General features: G+C 42.4%; 1 protein-coding gene across 4 annotated transcripts; it reads left to right on the top strand.

The window, feature by feature from the left end:
* The first annotated feature begins 211 nt into the window (after positions 1 to 211).
* On the top strand, positions 212 to 19,086 carry Ccdc181 (coiled-coil domain containing 181). 4 transcript variants are annotated; one of them, XM_028864408.2, is made up of 6 exons: positions 212 to 445; positions 2,607 to 2,747; positions 4,030 to 4,971; positions 6,708 to 6,854; positions 17,213 to 17,364; positions 18,743 to 19,086. In XM_028864408.2, the coding sequence occupies exons 2-6, from the start codon at positions 2,631 to 2,633 to the stop codon at positions 18,903 to 18,905; spliced, it is 1,521 nt and encodes a 506-aa protein (XP_028720241.1). In that variant the 5' UTR covers positions 212 to 445; positions 2,607 to 2,630; the 3' UTR covers positions 18,906 to 19,086. The 4 variants fall into 4 exon arrangements, with proteins under 4 accessions (XP_028720241.1, XP_028720240.1, XP_028720238.1 ...); XM_028864407.2 differs by having other exon boundaries at positions 213 to 397; positions 17,210 to 17,364; XM_028864405.2 differs by having other exon boundaries at positions 213 to 445; positions 17,210 to 17,364.
* The last annotated feature ends 2,746 nt before the right edge of the window (positions 19,087 to 21,832 follow it).

Genomic DNA, 21,832 nt, shown 5'->3' with positions numbered 1-21,832 from the left:
GAAGACAGAAATGCACTTTTATAAATTTTGGCAACAAATTCAAAATCTGGAGAGAGTTATACAAAATCCACGCCCGAGGTAGCAGTCCGTCGCCAGGCCCTAGCGTGGAGTGAAAGCCCAAGATGACGTGTGGATTCCCGGTCTGGGAAACGGGGCAGGACGTGTGGCGCAGGTGTCGGCAGCGTGCATTCTGCGCCTGCGCAGGAGCCTAGGGAGCCTCAGTAGTGGGATGCCCGGATGAAGACCGCAGAGACGCGCCGTTGCCATGGCAGCCGGGTGCTGGCTGCAGCAGGAGCCGGCCCGGGGGTGTCACCCTTGCCTTGTTGTCAGAGCTTAGAAAAGGAGAGGAGAGCTCCCGTGGCTTTCTCTGTGCCCCCAACTGCTGCATCTTCTACAGGCAGGAGGGGACTTGGCGGAAGAGGAGGGCAGGACGACTCAGATTCTGGTGGGAGGATCGAGGAGAAGATAAACGTCTGGGCTAGGTGGGAGGGCAGATGGGTGAAGCTCTTGAGATGAGCGGTCCTCCCAGGATAAGCCCTAGGATCTCCCCAGCCGGCATAGCGTCGCCGCAGCCATGCACAAGGGGAACCCCTTAGATGGTGGCTTAGATGCTCGCTCTGCATTTTTGTCATAGTATACCCATTCTCAAAGTTATCGAATGTGAAAGGTAGCTTGCATGGAAAAAACTCCTAAAATGTTAACTTCCACACGTGGAATACTATCCATTTAGTTGGTGCTAGCTTAGGATGCTCAGTACGAATTCAAATCATTACCTAATTTTGTTAAATATTAGTGTCAGAGCTTGTAACAGATTGTAAGTTAAAAAATATTTAATAGCACCACAGTCTTGATCAGAATGCTTCAGGAAGGATGGACCTGATGGTTTCATAGTGTTGTGGGTTTTTGCTTAACTGCTTTTAAAAACAAGTTTTTGCTAAATGCTTATTGTGTGTGAAAAGGTTTTCTCTTTACTATTCTCTTGGTTCTTGGTGATTCAGCAAACATTGTTTAAAAGGTTATATAGGATAAGACTGGAACCGAAGTATCAGATTAAAGTATTTTTAAATATTTTTAATCTGGGAATGAAGTTACCAATATAATGTACATCTGTGCACTTGGTTCGGACCCACGCTGGAAGGTCTTCAGGCACCTACCCACTCAGGAATTTTCACATACTTAAGAGGAAAGAATCCATGTCTGCCACTTACTGCAGTTCACTGTTGAGGGTGGATCTGGCCTGAACCACTTTTGTAGATTTTTATTGATGATAAACTTTAAAAATGTGTGAAATTCACAGTAATAAAATAGGAAATGCCAAGTCATTTGGTTCATGGAAGATACCGGTTTTTTTTAGTATGTTGACGTGTGTATCCTATGGACAGTGTCCTGGTGACTATGATTAGAAAACAGAAGGTTGGACTATCCTGTGACTCATTTTGAAAGGCTTAAGGGACTTGGCAACAGGAGTTCAAGTTTACCTTGTTTGTTTACGCAAGAGGCAGTGGTGCAGTTTCTCTTGGAGTTATAGAAATTCAATTACACTTCAGATTTGATGCAACTTCATTTATTTCTCATTTACTTTACCCATGCCTTTTTCTTTTAACTTACACTTGTATGATTTTAATAGCTCCTAATGTGTCTGATACATTTTCATTTGTTATACTGATTCTTGTTTTGAATTTAGCATTTTAGTTTTCATATAGGTGGTGTTTCTGTAAGTGCTGATGCATAAAAGTCTTTGTTGAATAGCTCAAAAGTATGAACTATTTCATGCATATTATTTATGAGTTCAGAACTATTATAAAACTCAGGGAAAACAGTAAGGAGTTAGTTCTACAGACGTTTCTTCTTACAGTAAATTAAAAATCTTAATAAATTTCAATATCCCTTCTGTGAAAAGAAAGTTGATTATGCCAAGGCGTGAGTGTGGAAAAATAGCATTTTGTATAGATTTTTGTTTGCCTTTTGTGTTATAGCAAATGTTATTTTATTCTGTGTCATTCATAGTGTCCTTTTTTTTAAATGGTAGGTAGATAGATGGTATAAGCAATTAAGTCTGTAGATGTTGGCTTATCCAAGTCACCTCAAAATATTATTGCCCTCAACTTATAATTGAGAAGTTACTGAAGCCTTACCTTTGAGTTTGTCAAGAAAGCCTGTTTTATATGTTTAACTTAAAGGAATAAATATATGGAAAGAATACAATTAACATTTTAGAGATGACTATCATTCAGTTAGCTAGCTCCTTAGTTATTCAAATAGCTAAAAACTAAAGCTAAGCACAAAGCCCAAACTACATCATTTGCTGAGGCAGAGTTTTACTGATTGGCAGGGGATGGGGAAAATCCTTTTCTAAGCCTCCATCTTCTTATCTACTTTAGAAATCTCATAGATTAGGAGTGGGAGATTTGGGGGAGGTAGAAGGGTTGTTAGAAATGTCTGCTGTAGAAATGTGTTGCCACTGACGAATATGTACAAACACGTTTACCCTGAACAACACTTCCTGTTACATGTTTCTATGTGGTAGTTAGCTCACCTGAAACACTGATCTCTGCCCTCATTCCACCTCTAAACTGACTTAACATACATCTTTTAAAATCTTATAGCATTATCCACTGACAAGTGGAAAAATGAATGAAAGTAAAGTTATTGATTCAAAAGAAAGTGGGGAGTATGAAGATGACTTTGAAAAGGACCTGGAGTGGCTGATCAATGATAAAGAAAAAAGCAATGGCAGCATAATAGAGGTACGTGTAAACTACCAATAGCACTCGTGGTAGTTACATTAGGAAAGTGCTTTGCAAGCCATGAAAGTTTTCACTAATGGTATCTCATTTAAACTTTGCAGTGCTTTTTTGATGTGTATTGAGCAAATACCATTATTGCCATCTTGGAGATAAGAAATGGAGACATCAGATTATTTAAACACTGTGTCTTAAAGCTTGGGTGAATGAGAGAATGAGGATAAAAATGCATTTAAGAAAACTCAAATGATAATGAAATTTTAATCTGAATAAATAAGTAATTAACATGATTTAGTACATCCAAGGTGAAAACCTGAAAAAAAATCATGGGTTTGTACTTTTACTATAAATAAATCCTTTAAAAATATAATCTTCACGCTAATAGCTGAAACTTTAAGACAAAATTAGTGCTTCAGAGTAACGAAGACAGAGGGAAACTAAAGGGCTGATCTGAGCTATAATATACCTGTAGAAGTACGTTAACCAGGGTCCTGTGCTGTTGATCAGATAGATGGAAGGCAAAGGCAGGAGAGATGAACCTTTCCTGGCTGTTCCTGTTGCTAGTATGCTCTTGCATGTGCACGATTGCACACACACACACACACACACACACACACACACACACACACACACATGGCATATCTATTTATATATAATTCTGTGCATGGCCGTTAGTGTCAATTAATGATGAAGTGACCAGGAATGTGACTGGGTGTCAAGTGAGGTGACTTCAGAAGGACGACAATAAGAACAGTCTGTCATTCAGGTTCTAGGGAAGTAGCAGAAAGAATGAGAGGCATTGAAGACAGTGGCTGTTACAAACTTAACTCCTCTTGATTTGTTATGGGGTGAAGAAATAAATGCAGTAGAATATTTGAAAAAACAAAAACAGAAACAAAGGTAAAAGTGGAGTTTTTTAAGGTGGCTATAAGAGGAGTTTTCTGCATCATATTAGAAAGTGTCCAGGATAAGTGGAGGCAGAGCTCTCCTGAGAGGTGAGGTTGCAACAAGGTTTTGCAGCTGGAGTAGCTCCAGATGTGTAACACACACAGGGTTGAAGAATTAGTGATGATAAGGAGAACTCATTGTTTCTTCTGGTGTTTCTCTGAGGTGCTCCAAAATATGGTTATAATATTACGAGTAAGAGTGTAAGCCAGAAGCTCTTAAATTCCCCCGTGTATAAAATAAACCACATGAACAGAAAAAATTGTTTCAATTGTCCCCCAAATAAATGAGCAGAATCTCAGTTGTACCCGAAAGTAGATTGTCATATCTTTTTCTCAAGATGGCTTGCAAGAGGGAAGACGATCTTGACCTGGAGTTGAAAGAAAATGAACCAGAAACAGAACACAACCAAGAGCTCTCTGATCCAGACAAACCTGTGAAGGACGAGGCCTCGCCCAGAAGAAATGACTTCATTTCCGTCCCAAGTATTCAGCCGCTGGATCCCATATCGGACTCTGACAGTGAGAACTCCTTCCAGGACTTCAAAGCAGAAAACCAGAGAGACCTGGAGGAAGAAGAGGACGAGGAAGTCAGGAGATATATTATGGAGAAAATTATAGAGGCTAACAAAATCCTACAGAATCAAGAGCCGGTGAATGACAAAAGGGAGCGGAAACTTAAGTTCAAAGACAAACTAGTTGATTTAGAAGTCCCGCCGTTAGAAGACAGTGATACTTGTAAAGCTTTCTTAGAGAATGAAAATAATATGTCTGGAAAACTGTCCCAGTTATGCATTTCTGGTGAACCGGGACAAGAGAATGTGGTCCTGTCGGTTACTGACGGCAGCTGTGAAGAGAACGACAGAAAGATACTGGTAGAGAGAGACGGGAAGTTTGAGCTTATGAATTTGCAAGACATTGAGAGTCAGGGGTTTCTGCCCCCCATTAATAGTGCTAACAATACAGAAAATGAATCCTCACAGTTGCCGCTCAGGTCTCCCACCCCGACTGTTGGTGGTGTCAAGAAAGAAGAGCCTGCGGCAAAGGTTCATACTCTCTCTCCACCAGGAGAACTATTGGCACAAGTCCCTCAGCCGCCTCCCAACCTCAAGACTCGTCCAAGTTCTGCTGCCAACCCAGATCTAAATAAAAAAAGCAGGAGATCGAATCACAGGATACAGTCTGCAGGTGTCTCTCCAGTGACCTCAACGTATTGTCTTTCGCCACGACAGAAAGAACTCCAAAAACAGCTCGAACGGAAGAGAGAAAAGCTAAAGAGGGAGGTAAGAAGGAAGGCAAGTGGGCTTGCGTGTTGAAAGGGGAGTGAATTTTCATGTTTTATCAATGTCACAAGACAGGGATGGTTGCGAGCTCTTGTTTACTTTCATGTTGTCAAATCACTGGGGTAAGTGTTGAGAATGTGTGTGTATGGAACGCTACCATTATCTTGACTCTTTCTCGAAAACGTCATACACGATAGTAGACCATCTACATTAGACCCAGACAAGATCTCAGAAATGCCACTGTCCTTTTAAAGGTGACAAGTGAAAGCAGATTATATGAGAGGTGAGAATCAAATCTTGCATGGAAAAGGGCAGGCACAAAGTATAGGCAACAGGCTAACGTGCATTATCATTATTTTATTTGTGTGCACCTTATATATCTTCTGTGTCTGTCATTCCTTGATTTGGGGGATTTTAGTTTTAGATTGAGGGTGTAGCTCAGTGGTAGAGCAGTGCCCAGCATGCACCACTACTGGGGACGGGAGAGTAGAGACTACCGTCCCTGATGAGATGCCTCCAAATTCCATCTGCAATCTCACATGATGAGAAGAGACAGGAAGAAGTCAGATGCCTTACCCAAGCTGACACAGTCCGGTCCCTGAAAGATCCTGGCTCACATCTAACTTGTAGCTCGGTGCTGTTCCCACTACACTCCGTTCTTTTCCTCTCACTGACGACCTTACAGTTCTACAGAACAGATGTTAGTAGCTTCCTTCAAGTCTAGATAACTTCTTTATTATAACAGTGTCTGGGGAATTCAGATACAATTTCATTTTTCCTTAATAGTTAGCCAAGTCTCTAAGTGTGCTTCTAATAGCAAAAATGCTAGTTTATGAACATACCTGAGAAATATTTTAATAAAAAATTTCAGATTCCTATAAAACAATGTAACTCCTGTATCCTTAGCAGCAGACTCAAATTTTGGCATATTTTCTCTGTTTCCTGTTTATTTTTTTTAAGCTACAGTATTTTATTTATTCAGTTATTGCTTTAATTTTAGTATTTTGCTGTTTTGAGAATAGAACCCAAGGTTGCTAGGCAAGCTTTTCATCAACTAGCTGCATTCCCAACATTGGCTAAAGTAGTTTTTTTTGTTTTGTTTTGTTTTTTTGTTTTTTGAGACAGGGTTTCTCTGTGTAGCTTTGGAGCCTGTCCTGGAACTCACTCTGTAGCCCAGGCTGGCCTGGAACTCACAGAGATCCACCTGCCTCTGCTTCCCAAGTGCGGGATTAAAGGCGTGTGCCACCACTGCCCGGCTAAAGTGTTTTTAAAACAAGGCCTAGACCACATTCTTTGTCTTCTGCATATATTTCCCACACAGTTCTAAGTGAGTGAAGTATTTTCTTTCATAACTGCAGTACCTTCATCACAACTAAACAGTAATGAAAACAGCTCAAGCAATTTATAGGCTTCTAAAATGTACCATGGTTTGCATTGCTGTAATTTAATTAATTGGTACCAAAAATAACCTACGAGTTGATGAAAGATACATAGTATTCCCAATGGCGAATAATGAACACTATGTAACTATACACTTCCCTGCTTGACTGCTTTAAAGACCTTTGTTTTCCCTCCTAAGTAATTAGAGGCCCACCCTGTATTTGAAAGAGGAGCAGTTTTCGTTTGGGAAGTTTTGAGGCAGGGAATCCTAATTTCAGAAGTCAGGATATATCTATTTGGTACACATACAGCTTCATGAATTTTCTCCTAATACCTTTCCACAATCCCCCTACTAGGAAGAACAGCGCAAACTAGAGGAAGAGAACGAGAAGAAAAAGGAGAACGAGGTGGTGTTTAAAGCATGGCTGCAGAAGAAAAGAGAGCAGGTCATAGAAATGCGGCGAGTTCAGCGAGCAAAGCAGATCGAGGACATGAACAGCAGAGTGAGTACACCTCTTCTGTGAGACACAAGCACCACGGATAGAGAAGGGAGTCTCACAGTGCATGGATAGAGAAGGGAGTCACACAGTGCATGGATAGGGAAGGGAGTCACACAGTGCATGGATAGGGAAGGGAGTCACACAGTGCATGGATAGGGAAGGGAGTCACACAGTGCATGGATAGGGAAGGGAGTCTCACAGTGCATGGATAGAGAAGGGAGTCACACAGTGCATGGATAGGGAAGGGAGTCACACAGTGCATGGATAGGGAAGGGAGTCACACAGTGCATGGATAGGGAAGGGAGTCACACAGTGCATGGATAGGGAAGGGAGTCTCACAGTGCATGGATAGAGAAGGGAGTCACACAGTGCATGGATAGGGAAGGGAGTCAGTGCATGGATAGGGAAGGGAGTCACACAGTGCATGGATAGGGAAGGGAGTCACACAGTGCATGGATAGGGAAGGGAGTCACACAGTGCATGGATAGAGAAGGGAGTCACACAGTGCATGGATAGAGAAGGGAGTCACACAGTGCATGGATAGAGAAGGGAGTCACACAGTGCATGGATACGGAAGGGAGTCACACAGTGCATGGATAGGGAAGGGAGTCACACAGTGCATGGATAGGGAAGGGAGTCCACAGTGCATGGATAGGGAGGGATTCACATGCATGGATAGGGAAGGGAGTCACACAGTGCATGGATAGGGAAGGGAGTCACACAGTGCATGGATAGGGAAGGGAGTCTCACAGTGCATGGATAGGGAAGGGAGTCTCACAGTGCATGGATAGGGAAGGGAGTCACACAATGCATGGATAGGGAAGGGAGTCACACAGTGCATGGATAGGGAAGGGAGTCACACAATGCATGGATAGGGAAGGGAGTCACACAGTGCATGGATAGGGAAGGGAGTCTCACAGTGCATGGATAGAGAAGGGAGTCACACAGTGCATGGATAGGGAAGGGAGTCAGTGCATGGATAGGGAAGGGAGTCACACAGTGCATGGATAGGGAAGGGAGTCACACAGTGCATGGATAGGGAAGGGAGTCACACAGTGCATGGATAGGGAAGGGAGTCACACAGTGCATGGATAGAGAAGGGAGTCACACAGTGCATGGATAGAGAAGGGAGTCACACAGTGCATGGATACGGAAGGGAGTCACACAGTGCATGGATAGGGAAGGGAGTCACACAGTGCATGGATAGGGAAGGGAGTCTCACAGTGCATGGATAGAGAAGGGATTCACACAATGCATGGATAGGGAAGGGAGTCACACAGTGCATGGATAGGGAAGGGAGTCACACAGTGCATGGATAGGGAAGGGAGTCTCACAGTGCATGGATAGGGAAGGGAGTCACACAGTGCATGGATAGGGAAGGGAGTCACACAGTGCATGGATAGGGAAGGGAGTCACACAGTGCATGGATAGGGAAGGGAGTCACACAGTGCATGGATAGGGAAGGGAGTCACACAGTGCATGGATAGGGAAGGGAGTCACACAGTGCATGGATAGGGAAGGGAGTCACACAGTGCATGGATAGGGAAGGGAGTCACACAGTGCATGGATAGGGAAGGGAGTCACACAGTGCATGGATAGGGAAGGGAGTCACACAGTGCATGGATAGGGAAGGGAGTCACACAGTGCATGGATAGGGAAGGGAGTCACACAGTGCATGGATAGGGAAGGGAGTCACACAGTGCATGGATAGGGAAGGGAGTCACACAGTGCATGGATAGGGAAGGGAGTCACACAGTGCATGGATAGGGAAGGGAGTCACACAGTGCATGGATAGGGAAGGGAGTCACACAGTGCATGGATAGGGAAGGGAGTCACACAGTGCATGGATAGGGAAGGGAGTCACACAGTGCATGGATAGGGAAGGGAGTCACACAGTGCATGGATAGGGAAGGGAGTCTCACAGTGCATGGATAGGGAAGGGAGTCTCACAGTGCATGGATAGGGAAGGGAGTCTCACAGTGCATGGATAGGGAAGGGAGTCACACAGTGCATGGATAGGGAAGGGAGTCACACAGTGCATGGATAGGGAAGGGAGTCACACAGTGCATGGATAGGGAAGGGAGTCACACAGTGCATGGATAGGGAAGGGAGTCACACAGTGCATGGATAGGGAAGGGAGTCACACAGTGCATGGATAGGGAAGGGAGTCACACAGTGCATGGATAGGGAAGGGAGTCTCACAGTGCATGGATAGGGAAGGGAGTCTCACAGTGCATGGATAGGGAAGGGAGTCTCACAGTGCATGGATAGGGAAGGGAGTCACACAGTGCATGGATAGGGAAGGGAGTCACACAGTGCATGGATAGGGAAGGGAGTCACACAGTGCATGGATAGGGAAGGGAGTCACACAGTGCATGGATACGGAAGGGAGTCTCACAGTGCATGGATAGGGAATGGAGTCTCACAGTGCATGGATAGGGAAGGGAGTCACACAGTGCATGGCTAGGGAAGGGAGTCACACAGTGCATGGATAGGGAAGGGAGTCACACAGTGCATGGATAGGGAAGGGAGTCACACAGTGCCATGGATAGGGAAGGGAGTCACACAATGCATGGATAGGGAAGGGAGTCACACAATGCATGGATAGGGAAGGGAGTCTCACAGTGCCATGGATAGAGAAGGGATTCACACAATGCATGGATAGGGAAGGGAGTCAGTGCATGGATAGGGAAGGGAGTCACACAGTGCATGGATAGGGAAGGGAGTCACACAGTACATGGATAGGGAAGGGAGTCACACAGTGCATGGATAGGGAAGGGAGTCACACAGTGCATGGATAGGGAAGGGAGTCACACAGTGCATGGATAGGGAAGGGAGTCACACAGTGCATGGATAGGGAAGGGAGTCACACAATGCATGGATAGGGAAGGGAGTCACACAGTGCATGGATAGGGAAGGGAGTCACACAGTGCATGGATAGAGAAGGGAGTCACACAGTGCATGGATAGAGAAGGGAGTCACACAATGCATGAATAGGGTGGGAGTCTCACAGTGCCATGGATAGAGAAGGGATTCACACGATGCATGGATAGGGAAGGGAGTCAGTGCATGGATAGGGAAGGGAGTCACACAGTGCATGGATAGGGAAGGGAGTCACACAATGCATGGATAGGGAAGGGAGTCACACAGTGCATGGAGAGGAAAGGGAGTCACACAGTGCCAAGGATAGGGAAGGGAGTCACACAGTGCATGGATAGGGGAGTTGGTAGAAGGAAAACAGCCCAAACCTACCCCTGCAAAATGTGCCATGTGCGTGGCTCTCATTTTCTCAGTTTCCTCAGAGCCTGACAAAAGTCAGGTGATTCTAATTGTATTCAAACTTGCCTAGCACAGAAAATAGAATATATTAAATCATATTTCAAGGTATTTTAATCTTAACATTCAAAGTGGACAAATCTACACATATTTCTGCTCACAGACCTACAACTAGTGTCCCTTTAGAGTAGACAGAGATCATATGTAAAATTTCTCAAATTTAAAAGTGCCAAATTTTTAATTTACTTTTTTACTAATGTGCTTGAGTGTTTGCCTACATGTATGTTTGTGCACTGTGTGTGTGTGTCTGGTACCTGAGGGGGTCAGAAGAAGACATTGGATGCCCTGGAACTGGAGTTACAGACAGTTGTGAGCCGCAGTGTGGGTTCTGGAAATGGAACCCAGGTCCTCTGGGAAAGCAGCCAAGGCTCTTAACCACTGAGTCATCTCTCCAGCTCCACCAAATTAATTAAGAAAAAAAAAAAAACACTAAAATACAGGGGTTGGAAGACTGGCTCAGCTTTTAAGAGTCTGAGCTCTTAAAAGTTCAGTTCCATCACCCACACTGGGTGGTTCCCAGCTACCCATAACTCCTGCTCCAGGGGATCAGATGCCAGTCCTTGGGCACCCACTCACAGGTAGTATACACATATGCACAGAGATCCCCATGCATACACATAAATAAGAATGAAATCATCCTACATATTATTTATATTTAATTTTTACATATTTATTTTTAAAAGTTCATTATGTGGTTGCTTTCTCTTCATCACGGAGATCTTTCTAGGCCTTTGTTTTTAGATATCACTTCGTTTTAACTACCTAACTTCTGTTCCATTGTTAATTAACCCATTCCTCATGTATGGTTAAATAGGTGTCAATATTTTCAATATTCAATATGTCAGTGCCTCAATAAAGCTGCACATTACAGTGAGGAACATCAAGACTGTATGAAAGTTCCTTTAAAGCAGAATTCAAGATTTTTGAATGTTCAGAGTAAAACTTCGGTGATGTGCAATCAGCCTTCCATGATTCAAACCATTTCTAGTTTCTACAATAGTGAGTAAGGTATTTACCACAGTGTATTTACCATGGTCCAGCTAACACTGTGTGTGACTTAACCCCTTAGTTTGTCTTCACAGTAATAATACCCATGCTTGTGTGTGCGTGTGCGTGTGCGTGTGCGTGTGTGTGTGTGTGTGTGTGTGTGTGTGTGTATACAGGTTTGTGTTTGTGATGTAATAAGAAAGATACGAGTAGGAAGTGGGGAGGGAGAGGCTGGACTGGACTAATCCACAAGCATGTGATGAAGCCTTCAACAGATTCCTGAACTCAGGGCTTTGAAGAGCTCCCCAGTTTGTTAAATGGGGTGCTGCTGTTCCCTGGAGCAGATCTAAGAACTTCAACCGCCCTCCTGTTTCCCTTTTCCAGTGAACTCTGTTCATCTGAATTCTTTATTCTCTTCTCTCTCTCTCTCTCTCTCTCTCTCTCTCTCTCTCTCTCTCTCTCTCTCTGTGTGTGTGTGTGTGTGTGTGTGTGTGTGTGTGTGTGTGTGTGTGAGAGAGAGAGAGAGAGAGAGAGAGAGAGAGAGAGAGAGAGAGAGAGAGAGAGAAGAGTCTGGAGGAATATATGTGTATCACACAAAGACACACACATTTCTGTCCTTTGTTCTTGGCACAGCGCCCCTAAGGGCCTGGGTAGCTCCTGGAAGAGCAGGAATATGCTAAGTGGGTCTTGTGTTGTAGTATTTGGTTTTGGGTTCTGGTTGCTGATGGGACCAGCAACCTCATGGCACTAATGACACATCAACCCTCATCCCCCAGCGTTTCCTGATTCATTAGTGTCTGGTTCTAAAGGGATATCTCTGAATGAGAGTTGATCTCTAGAAACGCCAAGTCATGAACTTCTGTTACTCCTCAAGGATGCTGTGAGAGGTCATCAGATTCCCCAGAACTGGCAGTACAGGGGGTTGTGAGTTATCATGTTGTCCATATCTGCCAATTTCTTTCTGAAACAGTCTTGCCATGTAGCCTAGGCTAGCCTCTGTGCAACAAGAGTGCCAAGTGTATCTTTTAACTTGCAAAGCACTTGTTATCTTCCTACCTGGTCTCCCAGGTGCTAGTACTACAGGTGTGGCTCACCCACACCCAGCTGCATTTTTTTTTTTCAATGTTTGATGTGTGTGCTGCAGGGAGCGGGGTGGAGTGGTGGTGCTTGTCACAGCCTACTTGTGGAGATCAGAATGCAACTTTTGAGAGTCAGTTCTTGTGGGTGCCAGGGATAGACCTCAGATGGTGAGGCTTGGCAACAGAGACATCTGGCCGCGCCTATATTCTCTATTAACATAGTGAACCCTGAAGGATAAGCTCATCCCTTAGTTCTGTGAATTGCCCTCGTAAATTAATTGAGCCTAAAGAAAAGGTCATGTACGCTCATGTCAGCTGGTCAGTCGGAATTGCAGGTCAAAATCGGGGGCTTTCACTTGGCCTCTGAAGTGGAAGCAGCCTTCTTCTGGGACTGAGCAAGACTTAAGGGATCACAGGACTGGATGCTAACTCAGGGCAGATAGTCTCAGAATTGAGTTAAACTGTAGGATAGCAAACTAGTGTTGTAGAACTGGTCAGGGTAGAGAAATACCGCACACAGTTTGTTGGCCATGGATAAAGTATTCTCTATTGAGAACAAAGGTGTAGGGAAAACTGTTTTTTTCCTAGAGCATCAATACTTTCTGTGAATTTCCTATTTATATAGCCATTTTCTTATATTCAATGTTATTTTTCTCATTGAGTTTTATATTAAGAATTTTGATTCTTTATCCATTGTATCTGCTATAAATATTTCTCTAGTCTGACAGTTGGTGTTTTATTCCACACTGTGTATTACATTTGTAGGTTTCAGCTCTTAAGAATCAAGGGATGTGCAGTATCTTTGCAGTCTATTTACTGGAGAATTGAGACATTATTGAGAGTTATCAATGGGCAGTGTTTGTTGATTTCAGCTATTTTGTGGTGGTGTGGGTTTTTTTCTTTTGATTTGCTGCAGGTCTAGGATTATGTATTCTGTTTGTTTGCATGTAGTTTACCTCTTTAGGTTGGAGTTTTCCTTCTAGCACCTTCTGTAGGGCTGGGTTTGTAGATAAATACTGTTTAAATGTGGCTTTCATTATGGAGTGCCTTTCTTATCTATTGTGATTGATAGCTGTGCTGGGTATAGTAGTCTGGTCTTGGGGTCCAGGACCTTCTGGCTGTTAGAGTCTGCATTGAGGAGTCAGGTGTAATTCTAGTAGGTCTGTCTTTATATGTTGGGTTTTTTTCCCTGCAGCTTTTATTATTCTTTCTTTGTTCTGTAATTTAGTGATTATTATATGCCAAGGGGACTTTCTTTTTTGGTCCAGTCTATTTAGTGTTCTGTATGCTTCTTGTACTTTGATAAGCACCTCTTTCTTTAGATTAGGAATTTTTTTTTTTTATGATTTGTTGAAAATGTTTTCTGTGCCTTTGACCTGGGTTTCTTCTGCTTCCTCTATCCCTATCATTCATAGAATTGGTCTGTCCATAGTGTCATGGATTTCCAGGATGCTTTATGCTGCAATCTTTTAGATTTAACATTTCCTTTGACTGAGGTATCCATTTCTATCTTCAATGCCTGAGGTTGTCTCTTCCACCTTTTGTATTCTTTTGGTAATGCTTACTCCTGAGGTCCCTGTTGGAGTTCCTAAATTTTTTATTTTCAGTTTTCCCTCAGTTTGGGTTTTCTTTATTGATTCTATTTCTACTTGCAAGACTTTCATTTCACTCCATTGTTTGTTTTTGTAGATTTAATAGATGTGTTCATTTCCTCTTAAGGACTTCTAACATATTCATAAAGATTATGTTGATGTCCTTGCCCTGTGCTTCCTCTATATTGCATTTCTCAGGGCCTATCGTTGTAGGGTGGCTAGGATGTAGTGGAGACATATTGTCCTGGCTGTTAATTGATCATGATTTTACACTCATGTCTAGGCATCTGGATTTAGGAAGATTGAAATTCTCAGTGCTGCTATCTGGTCTTGTCTCTGTTAGATGGGTGTTCCATTCCTGGGCTTCTGTTGCCTCTCTCTGGTTCTGAGGAGAGTGTGGTGGGTGTGGGTAGCTTGGTAGGAAATGCTTCTGAGATCCTGCCCCTGTGGCCTCTGGAGGTTCAGATAGAGTGTGTTTCTAGGTATTGGGAGCTGACATTAGGAATGGAGATGGGCTGGGGTGGGCAAGCTGAGGGGACCCAAAGGAGGGAGGAAAGTAGGATGTGCCACCAAGATCTGCTTAGTCCCCTGGGATGGGGGTAAAGAGGGAAGAGAGGCTGCCAATGCTGGTTTGCTACAGAGCTGGGGGATGAGAATGGGGGTTGGATTTGGAGGAGAGGAGAGAGTATAGGTCTGAGGATTGTCTATATGCTTCCCTGGCCTGCGTGGTTGATGGGTTCCCATGGAATGCCTGTGGGAGTTGGTGGCTGAGACAAAGGGATGGGATGGTGATGGAGGCTGAAGATCCTGTGTGACCTCTGGAGATGGGGGACAGAGAAGAAGGGGACACCTCAGCTGGTGGTCTGCTACAGACATGGGGATGGGACTGGGGGATTGGATTTGGAGTTGAGGGAGAGTTGAAGATGTGCTGTTAGCCTACCTGCTTCCCTGCCCTCATGGCCCCTCAAAATTTATTTTTATCGGAGCTGACGAGATAACTCAGTAGCTAAGAACACCGGTTGCTCTTTCAGAGAACCTAGGTTCAGTTCTCTGCATCCACACATGCCTTAGAATTGCTTGTGACTTCAGCTCCAGGGTGTCTGATGCCTCTAGTCTCTACAGGCACTATACACACATGCACATGCCCACACACAGACATGCACATATACACATAATTTAAAACAATAAAAGGAATTCCTAACAATTATTTTAATAAAAATTCCAGAAAAGCTAATTAGGAGTTTCAAAATCATTACATATATTATCGATACTTTCATTATTTATATTGTTAGAGCAAAACTTTCAGTGTTCTAGTTGGAAAAAAAAATTTAGGAAAGGAGTGAATAGTAATTTGCTTGTATTGGTGACCCCAGCATAAGAAAAATGATACACACTTTTTAAAATCAAAGAAATACTAATTGAAGTTGCCGTGTATCCAATGTAGCAGTTTATCTGTTTGCTTATTAGATGGCATGTGCTGTCTCATGCACAGGAATACAGTTCCAATCAACACAGGGATTGGATACTCTGTCTTACAGAGCATGTGGAGTAAGAATTCCTTACCATTTAGAAATTAATAGAGGACAGAGAGGCGGCTCAGCACTTGAGTGCCTTCTCCTGTTGCGGAAGACCCGAGTGGGGTTCCTCACACTCACGTCAGGTGGCTCACAATTCCAACTCTGGGGAATATGATGCCTTTTGTGTTTCACAGGCACTTACACACACGTAAAAAATAAATACTAGGGCTAGAGAGATGCCAGAATTAAAGCACTGCTGCTCCAGAGCCGAGCACCCACAACACATGGGCTCACAACATCTGTAAAAATCTAATACTTCTGGTCTGCAGACATACATGCTCAGATCGGTTAATAAGACAATCTGCTGCTTTTCGACAGAGGTTCCTGAGTTCAGTTCCCAGCAACCACATGGTGGCTCACAACCATCTGTAATGAGATCTGATGCCTTTTTCTGGTCTGCAGACATACATGCAGGCAGATCACTGTGTACATAATAAATAAATCTTAAAAAAAAAAAAAAAAGAAAAAGAAAAAAAAGAAATACTAAAAAATTTTGAAATATAAAATAAAATGTTAAGTGATAAATACTATGAAAAAAGAGGTATGCGAAATCATGAGTGTGTGTGTGTACATTCAGCAATCATTATAGTTTAACTTTTTAAGAATTTATTTTTATTTTACGTGTACGGGTGTTTTGCCTGCATGTATGTCTGTGTACACATGTGCGCAGTGCTGGAGAAGGCCAGAAGGGGCCAGTGGACCCCTGGAACTGGAGATAGAGATGGTTGTGAGCTATCGTGTGGGTTCTGGGAGCTGAACCTGGGTCCTCTGGAAGAGCAGGCCGTGCTCTCAATGGCTCAGCCATCTCTCCAGTCCCAGTAGTTATAGTTTTGAAGATGTACCTAGCAGTTTAAGTATCTTCTGACAGGTGCTGTTAAAACTAAAGAATGTAGAATTTAAGGAAAGATTAACACAGTGTTGAATTACTCATTTACAAACTCTACTCCATGGAACTTTCAGAAACTACTCCAAAGCCCGCAACTCTTTCCATTCTTTGTTTTATATGCTTCTATCTTTGGGGGAAAATATTTCATTTGTTAAAGAGTTCACTTGGAAAACCCATTTGTTACTTTCTCCATTAGTTGATTTCTCAGTAAGACTGTTTGGGGTGGTGTTGGAGATGGATCTCAGGACACTGAGCATGCCAGCCAAGGGCTCTTAAGCTCTGCTCCCCATTTTCCTCAATAGGATGTGTGGCAGTTTGAATGTAATTGGCACCCATAATCTCATAGGGAGTGGCACTCTTAGGAGGTGTGGCTTTGTTGGAGTGGGTATGGCCTTCTTGGAGGAAGTGTGTCACTGTGGGGGTGGGCTTGGAGGTTTCCTATGCTCAGGAATCCACCCAGTGTGTCAGTCAACTTCCTGTTGCCTGCAAGATGTAGTAGGACTCTCAGCTACCTCTGGCCTGCAAGCTGCCATGTTTCCTGCCATGATGATAATGGACTGAACCTCTGAAACTGTAAGTGAGCCCCCTCAATAAAATGTTTCCTTTATAAGAGTTGCCATGGTCATGGTGTCTCTTTACAGCAATAGAATCCCTAACTGAGACAGGATGAAGAAATGAGATGGGCCAGCGCTGCCTCCTTTCAGAGCATGACCAGTGCTGGTGGATGCAAGGGGTGTGCATTTGAACTGGAGTGCTAGGAAGGCCACGATGAAGTCAGTGTTCTGAAAACGCTGAATGGGGACTTGCCATCTAGTGGAACTTCATTAAGGTTCTAAGAGGTAGTTTTAGGTCATCTAAATTAAGCAAATTGTGGTTTGTTTGTTTTTTTTTTTCTACTCAGCAGGTGAACAGAGACCCTCAACAAGCTTTTCGATTATGGCTTAAGAAAAAGCACGAGGAGCAGATGAAAGAAAGGAAGACGGAGGAGCTCCGGAAGCAAGAGGAGTGTCTGTTCTTCCTGAGAGGAACGGAGGGCCGCGATAGGGCCTTTAGACAGTAGGTTCCCATGCCTTCGTGCCTTCGCAGTGCTCAACAGCTAGCATGGTCTCCTTTCTGTTTTCTGTTACCTCATTGGTCCTGAGCATACAGAGCGCTCTTCAGAGCTTTAGCCTTTGGCAAGGTTGGAGAATAAAGTGAAGGTTGACTCCACTTGTATGAAGTTCCTCCCTCCCTCCCTCCTCTCTCTCCTTCCCTCCCTCTCCCTCCCTCCTTCATTCCTTCCTTCTCTTTCTCTCTGTATCTCTCTCAACCTTTTATTTGAAAAGAAAAACTAAGTGTGCATTGAGGAAAAGGACTATAGTTTCATCACCCAGAAATCTAGTCATGACTATCAGCACTAGAATGCCTGTCTTCTAAATATTTTTTTGCAAACATAGTCACAATAAAAATATATTGTTGTCAGGTAGGGTGGTGGGTGCATGCTTTAATCCCAGCACTCAGGTGGATCTTTGTGAGTTTGGGGCCAGCCTGATCTATAGAGAAGGTTCCAGGACAGCCAGGGATACACAAAGAAACCCTGTCTCAAAAAACATATATATATACATATTCAGATATACACACACACACACACACACACACACACACACACATTGTGATCATATTGTTTCAATGTCTTACAACAGGTAATTAATTTGCTTAAAGTAAAATGAAATTCATGACCCAAAAAGTATTTTTTTTTATTAGTTGTTTGGATTTATTTCTGGAAAACTACACACACACACACACACACACACACACGCGCGCACGCGCGCGCGCGCGCGTGTGTGTGTATGTGTGTACATATCTAGTATATATACATATACATATATATCCCATATACACTTATATACCAGGTAGATGTGTATAAAGTTAGTTATTATGTTATTTTAACTAAGCAAGGACTTTCCTTTTATCTTTTTGATGCTTATGTTTTCTTTATCTTTCTTCATGGGTAGCCTTCGTTTTGATTTTAAGGAAGGGCTGCTCTTGCCACTGAGCGCAGGCTCTAGAATTTCCCTGTTAAGAAAGTGAGCAGTAGTTTTGAATCTTGCTAATTTTTTTAGCTGGACTGTTTTACAAGCTAATTGCAAGAAATGTGTTATTGAAAGATAGCAAATAGTTTAGAAAAGGGCTGAGACTTATAACACGTGTAAATTCTAGTGTTTGATTACTGCCAAACCAAGTAAGTTGTCCGTCTCACCACAGACAGACCTAATTTCAAGCAAAATGTAAACTGTTTTCTTGAATGAGCCTGGGAAATAAGCCTGAAGTGTTAATACTTGAACAGTTTGTCTCTTGACTCCATTTCATTATAGAAATGTTCATTTTGATGTGTTTGTAGGTGAGAACCTTATCGTATGATATTCACCAAATCTGATCCTGCCTCTTTCTACAGATGGCTCCGAAGAAAACAGATAGAGAAAATCGCAGAGCAACAGGCTGTCAAAGAGAGAGCCAGGCAGCTCCGACTGGAAGCACGGCGTTCCAAACAGCTACAGAACAACCTGTACAACATGCCAGATGCCAAATCCTTCCGCTTCACCGACCACTATAACTGAAGCTGTCCGGGAAAGCCTTCACTTGAAGATGCTGTCACCAGAGTTTTGGATGTCATTTCCGATGGAACCAGTGTCTTGATAATACTAAATTATGGAGTGGGATTTGTCTTTTGGTAATGCCGACGGTGAATCTATATTGTCTTCACACTAACACAAAATAAACGTCTCTCATGGTGTTGAATATGCTGTGCTGTCTTGTAGTCTGTTCAACAAACTGAACAATGAAGGAACTCTGTGTTCTACCTCTAAATTGTGTTAACACTTCTACTCAGAAAGCCAGACGAAAGGCATACATTTCTATTTATAGTTCCTATGGTCATTTAAAGTATTGCAAAAGGGACAGCAAGATGGCTGTGGATAAAGGCACTTGCCACCAAGTCTGATGACCTGAGGTCAGTCCCTGGGCTCCACATGGTGGAAAGAGAACTAGCTCCTACAAGCTGTCCTCTGACCACACACACAGTGGAACACACATCCCACATCGCAACCACAAAATAAATAAATGTAGTAAACATTTAAATCTTTCAATAGAGCAAGTCATACGGCTTAAAGAATGACTTAAGTCTCTATCAAGGCTTTATACAATATTCTGTTTGTCAAAGTTGAATTTTTAGTGGTGGTGACCTAAACAGTGAAGAGTATCACCTGTTAGTACCATAGAGAGATAACAACATATCTTTTCTACACTTAATTCTATTTTGTACATAACATATGCCTAATAGTATTTTAGGTATGTTTTAAAAATCATTGTAAATGCTTTACATAATACAAGCCTATGACCTCCATATGTCTAATGTGTGTGTGTGCATCATTTACATAAACTCTTAATGTGTTTTAGAAGAATTGGAAAATGCAGAGAGAATGGTTTATTCCTGTATCCACTTGATTGTTAGTTTGTTTTTGTGATATGGGATTTATGTAGCATAGGTCCACTTTGAACTTAGAACCCTCCTGCCTCTGCCTCAAGTGCTGGTGTTACAGGTGTGGACCACTATGCCTTGTGTCTATCTCAACTTTTGTACCACATCAAGCCATCTTCATTTCATTACAATTGGTTTTGACATCCACGTGCATATTGTGCAATGCTTAATATAGGATTGTGATATGACTTAGAGGCAAACTGAATGCAGATGATGCATGGTACCCAAGTACTTGACTCATGAGTAAAGATATTTGTGAAAAAAAATCCAAAGTCCTACCTGTCTCCATCTGGAGTAATTATTTTACTTAATTTTTAAGGAAATGAAATATTTCATTTTAGGAAGAAATGGGAAAAGCCTTAGGGTTGGGTTTGGAAGCAGGAGGAAGCAGGATATTAGAATGGAACAGTGAAGTAATATTTCTAAATGCTAAAAATGCTACTATATGATAGTATAGAGAAGTGTTGTAATGTAGAAGGTTAGCTGGGAAAGTAAGGCAAAAAAAAATTGGTGGCCCCAAATTTTTCCTCTATGTAACTTATTTTTTTTAAACCATAGTTCAGCAGCATTTAGTGTATCCATATATAGCCCCAATTCTATGTAGCTCCAAAATGCTTCTATCACTCCTAGTAGCCCATCCCTGTGATCAGCCACTTTCAAGGCCTCTTGCCCCACACTTCCTCTGTGCAGATACCATGTGCTTTCTGATTTGCCTATTCTAGAAATTTTACATAGTTAAAAACACGATCTTTTACGTGTGACTTCTTCCACTTAGCATAGTGCTTTGGAAGCTCATCCACAATATAGCATGCATCAGTATTTAATTCCTTTTTATGGGAGAAAACATGTAACACGTGTACAGCATTTTTGTTCATTCACTCATCACTTGGGGCATTTCTATCTTTTGGGTGTGGGGAGTAGTGCTGTGCAAGCATCACATGTATACAACTACTTAAGTCTGTGTTTTCTCTTGGATGTGCTTGGATCTGCTGCAGACAAGATGCAGTGTAGAGAACACTTATACAGTTTGTCAGTTCCCCACAGCAGACAGACCATTTTACACAGTTAAGGAGAGCCCAATTTCTACATAGTCTCTCAGATACTTAACAGATCTGTATATTCCTAATAAACAACTATGTGTGGTTGTTGGCCATTTGTCAATCATCTTTGGGGAAATAAGTCATTACACTATTTAAATTTTTAGTGAAATTTTTTAAGGTATCCATTGATACCATATATACAATATGTTTTGATCATGTCTACCTCCCATCCAATCCCTCCAACTCATCCTGTACCCGGCTTCACTACATCCCCTTCCAACTTTATGGACTTTTTCATTTCTTATTATCAGAAAGAAATACAGGAATCCAATAGGAGTCACTTTGTAATATTTTTCCACTCACTTATTATTGAAAAATATGGGTATTGTTTAAGTTTTTAAACGCCCCTCCCTGCTCTTCTCCAGACTCTGGTACCATATTTGTCCTTTTGTATGTTACTTACTTCATGTAACATTTATCTAAATTGTAGCATGCATCAATTGTGTTTTAGAGGTTGAATGTATTCCTTATCATATAGATGATTTTTTTTTTATTTAACCAGTGACTGATGTTAAGATTAAAACTAACTTTTGACAACCATGGACAATACTGCTACAAAAACTGGTGTACAAGAGTCTATGACAACCTCGAAGTTCTCTTGGCTATCCACCTAGGAGAACGATGGGCCAGGCCACATGGTAGTTGTTTTTTTGTTTGTTTTTTGAGGAACTTCCATGCTGTCTTCAATGGCTGCTGCATTTTACACTCTTATTGGTGAAGTGCAGCAGTTCCAGGTGTCTTCAGATTGGCCTACAATTTCTCTTGCTTTTTTGTTAATAGCCATCCTACTATTTTGTTAATAGTTATCTTCATGAAAATGGTAATAACTACATTTCACTCACTACTGATGTTGACAATATTCTGATGTGCTTATTTGCTATTTAAAGTATGTATATACAAATATATA

Source organism: Peromyscus leucopus, chromosome 15 (genome assembly GCF_004664715.2).
Source record: "Peromyscus leucopus breed LL Stock chromosome 15, UCI_PerLeu_2.1, whole genome shotgun sequence".
NCBI lineage: Eukaryota > Metazoa > Chordata > Mammalia > Rodentia > Cricetidae > Peromyscus > Peromyscus leucopus.
The sequence above is the reverse complement of the archived record's forward strand: the minus strand, read 5'-3'. Positions and strand labels throughout refer to the sequence as shown.